The 3,304-nt window shown below is 35.3% G+C and overlaps 1 protein-coding gene across 1 annotated transcript in view; it reads left to right on the top strand.

Moving 5' to 3' along the window:
• LOC110037439 (peroxidase 72-like) overlaps positions 1-1,641 on the top strand; it is a 2,343-nt gene extending 702 nt beyond the window's left edge. Inside the window, exons 2-4 of the mRNA XM_020742090.1 lie at positions 88-279; positions 586-764; positions 1,220-1,641. Of these exons, the coding sequence (XP_020597749.1) occupies positions 88-279; positions 586-764; positions 1,220-1,619 (771 nt within the window). The 3' untranslated portion in view covers positions 1,620-1,641. The remainder of the gene's footprint in view (positions 1-87; positions 280-585; positions 765-1,219) is intronic.
• Positions 1,642-3,304: the final 1,663 nt, after the last annotated feature.

Here is a 3,304-nt window from a genome sequence, read left to right as displayed (position 1 = left end):
TATATATATATATATATATATATATATATATAGTTTTTTTTGTTTGATTATGCATTAAACGCGCTTTATATTTCTTCTCATGTGTAGGGTTGTGATGGATCGGTATTATTGGATAGCAGTGGCTCATTCTTAAGCGAGAAGCGATCGAACTCGAATCGTGACTCAGCGAGAGGTTTCGAGATAATTGATAAAATCAAAGCTGCGGTGGAGAAAGCTTGCCCAAACACTGTGTCTTGTGCAGATATCTTGGCTCTTGCTGCTAGGGATGGAACCGTTCTGGTGAGTCATCTACTTCATAAATCACGAAATAGGTCCTATGTTGAATCGTAGAAAATATTACGTCCGGTGAACCACACATGCAGATAATGACATAGATTGCACCACATCATATGTGATTTATGCTATCTTATCTTATTCACGTCTGTTGTCCGGACATAATATTTTCTCGTTAAATCAAGTTGATGGGCAAGATTTGCATCTGGCCTGAACTTGATTTATTCGATCCGCATATGGTTAACTCGAACCAGCGCATTTGGTGTTGATCATTGATATGTATGAATTTAATGTATTTATTGTATATAACAGAGAGGAGGACCAAATTGGGTGGTTCCATTGGGGAGGAGGGACTCCATAAGTGCAAGTTTGAGTGGCTCCAACAATGACATTCCACAGCCAAATAATACACTCAGCACAATTATCACTAAGTTCAAGAGACAAGGACTCAATGTGGTTGATGTTGTTGCCCTCTCAGGTAATTATGTCATAAAATATATTTTATTTTAGGAATAATTACATATAAATCATCTAAATATTAATATTTGCAAATTAAATACCCAAGAATTTCCTACATATTTGGTAGCTGCAGCTGTCATATTTTGTACTATTTGACTATTTAGCCATTGAATTTGTAGCCTTCTGGTCTGAATTATGAGCTCAGGACTGTTGAGTAACAGTTTATTTTAGGAGCTTTGCAGACATACCACCCAATTCCAATTTATATACATATGTAGCACTTAAAACTCTTTTTTACATTTATACCACCCTAATCTTTTATATTTATGTTGATTTTGAGGACTTTCTAAAGCACAGCTGTAAGTAAATATAAAGTATTGCTTTTAGTGTAATAAACACAAATGGTTCCGAGGCTATGATATGAGCCCTCAACCAATATCATGTGCCTAATTACTCGACTAAGCACTGTAAGACAAATGCGCTCGGGTGGGGTCGAACCCGTGACCTCAGAGGATTTAAGACTGTACAACCAGACCGGGAACGGCCTGCCCGACATCACATTGGACCAAACTTACGCGGCTAATTTACGAACCGCCTGCCCGCGATCAGGCGGCGACCAGACCATTTTCTCCCTAGACTTCACCACCCCTGCAACATTCGATAATCAGTACTTCAAAAACCTCATAGCCAACAAAGGTCTTCTCAGCTCTGATGAGGTTCTCTTCACAGGCAGCAATGTCACCATGGAACTTGTGACAAAATTTGCAGAGAGTAATGATCAATTCTTCGTGCAGTATTCGAAGTCTATAGTTAAGATGGGTAATATTTCTCCTCTGGTTGGCTCCCATGGTGAAATTAGGAAGATTTGTCGAAGGGTTAATCATTAATTACTAGGAATTGTTACGTACAGATCATCTGAAATATTGATATTTATTCGAACTAATGAGAATTTGATAAAAATGTAAGAAAATGGGTTGGGATTTTACGACGAAGTTTGATATTTGAGGGAGGATTTGAAAAAAAGGTGAAAGAGAGTCGGTTTGTTATGTAAATAACAAGTTTCGGATGGTCTGTATGTAAATGGCTCTTTATTATTAATGTTTTATTTGGTGTTGTGGGAGTTATATATATGCTTTTGGCCTTTTTACTGATTGGGATAAAATAAGGTGTTTATTGCAATTTTGGTTTTAGATTGGATTAAAATGCTTATATGCATCCCCCTTGTAAAAAGTTATTCATTTTATTTATTTATGGAATGCCTTTGGTTTCAATTGTGAAAAGATTTTTTTTTTTTACATTTTTTTATTTTATTTTTTTATTTTTTATTTCTTATTAATATACATATTAATGTTCTGATGCTTCGAGCTGCTCCTATCATTCTACATAAACCATAGAATGAGAGAAAGAACAATACAAATAATTTGATTCTTAGAATTTATAGGACCACGGTGTCACCTCCCAAAAGAGCCCTTGTGGGTGGTGGGCAGCTCATGACTTAAATACTGTTTTTCGGCCCTACACCTAGCCAATGTGGGACTATTTGTCTGTGACATTCTCCTCCACCCAATCACGTGACGCCCTTGTCACGGATACCACTTTTCACCCCGCAAAAGAGCCCTTAAGAGAGATAGGCAACCCATGACGTAAATACTGTTTTTCGGCCCTACACCTAGCCGATGTGGGACTATTTGTCCTTGACATTCTTCTCCACCCAATCATGTGATGCCCTCGTCACGGATCGGCTCCACCGAGGGTCCCACTGGACCATGGAGAGTCCACACACCTGACAGACAGTAATTTGCTATGATACCACTTGTTACCTCCCAAAAGAGCCATTGTGGGTGGTGTGCAGTCCAGGACTTAAATAATGCTTTTCGGCCCTACACCCAGCCAATGTGGGACGATTTGTCCGTGACAACGGGCTAACATATTTAAAGAGATATCATAAGATAGAATCCATCAATTTCCAAATAAAAGCAGCAATGTGGCAATGCACAAAAATGTGAAGAGTTGAGGGTTATGAATGTAAATATTAATACTTAGATGTTATACATATATTATTTGGTTTTTATGTAAATGCCCTCACAAATTTTTCAAAATAGTACATGAACTTAAGCATAATTAGATGATTTGATGGCAAAATATAATTTATTTATTAGGTGAATATAATTATTTTGGTTGACTTATATTCCCCTTTAATTATGCTGCTTAACAAACCAATCTAGAGGGATTGTGTTTGTACTTCTCAGTAAGGCTTTTAGGCATTGTGCTAAAGCTCTTTGGGTTTTGTTTGGAACTAGATAGTAATCATACTATGAAATTATTGGACAATTTTAAAAATAAATTTATTGAGAGGATGAAAAATAAAAATAAAAATAAAAATAAAAAGCGGTCATATATTAAATTTTAAAATTATTTATTTATTTTTATTTATTTTATTATTTTATATTTTTTTTCCTTTTATTTATTTCCCAGTCATTTTAAATTTTATTTTAGATTTCATTATTTTAAGCATTGAACTAAAACATAAGCTTAATTTTTATAGTTACATATATATATATATATATATATG

Source organism: Phalaenopsis equestris, unplaced genomic scaffold (genome assembly GCF_001263595.1).
Source record: "Phalaenopsis equestris unplaced genomic scaffold, ASM126359v1 Scaffold219511, whole genome shotgun sequence".
Taxonomy (NCBI): domain Eukaryota; kingdom Viridiplantae; phylum Streptophyta; class Magnoliopsida; order Asparagales; family Orchidaceae; genus Phalaenopsis; species Phalaenopsis equestris.
The sequence above is the reverse complement of the archived record's forward strand: the minus strand, read 5'-3'. Positions and strand labels throughout refer to the sequence as shown.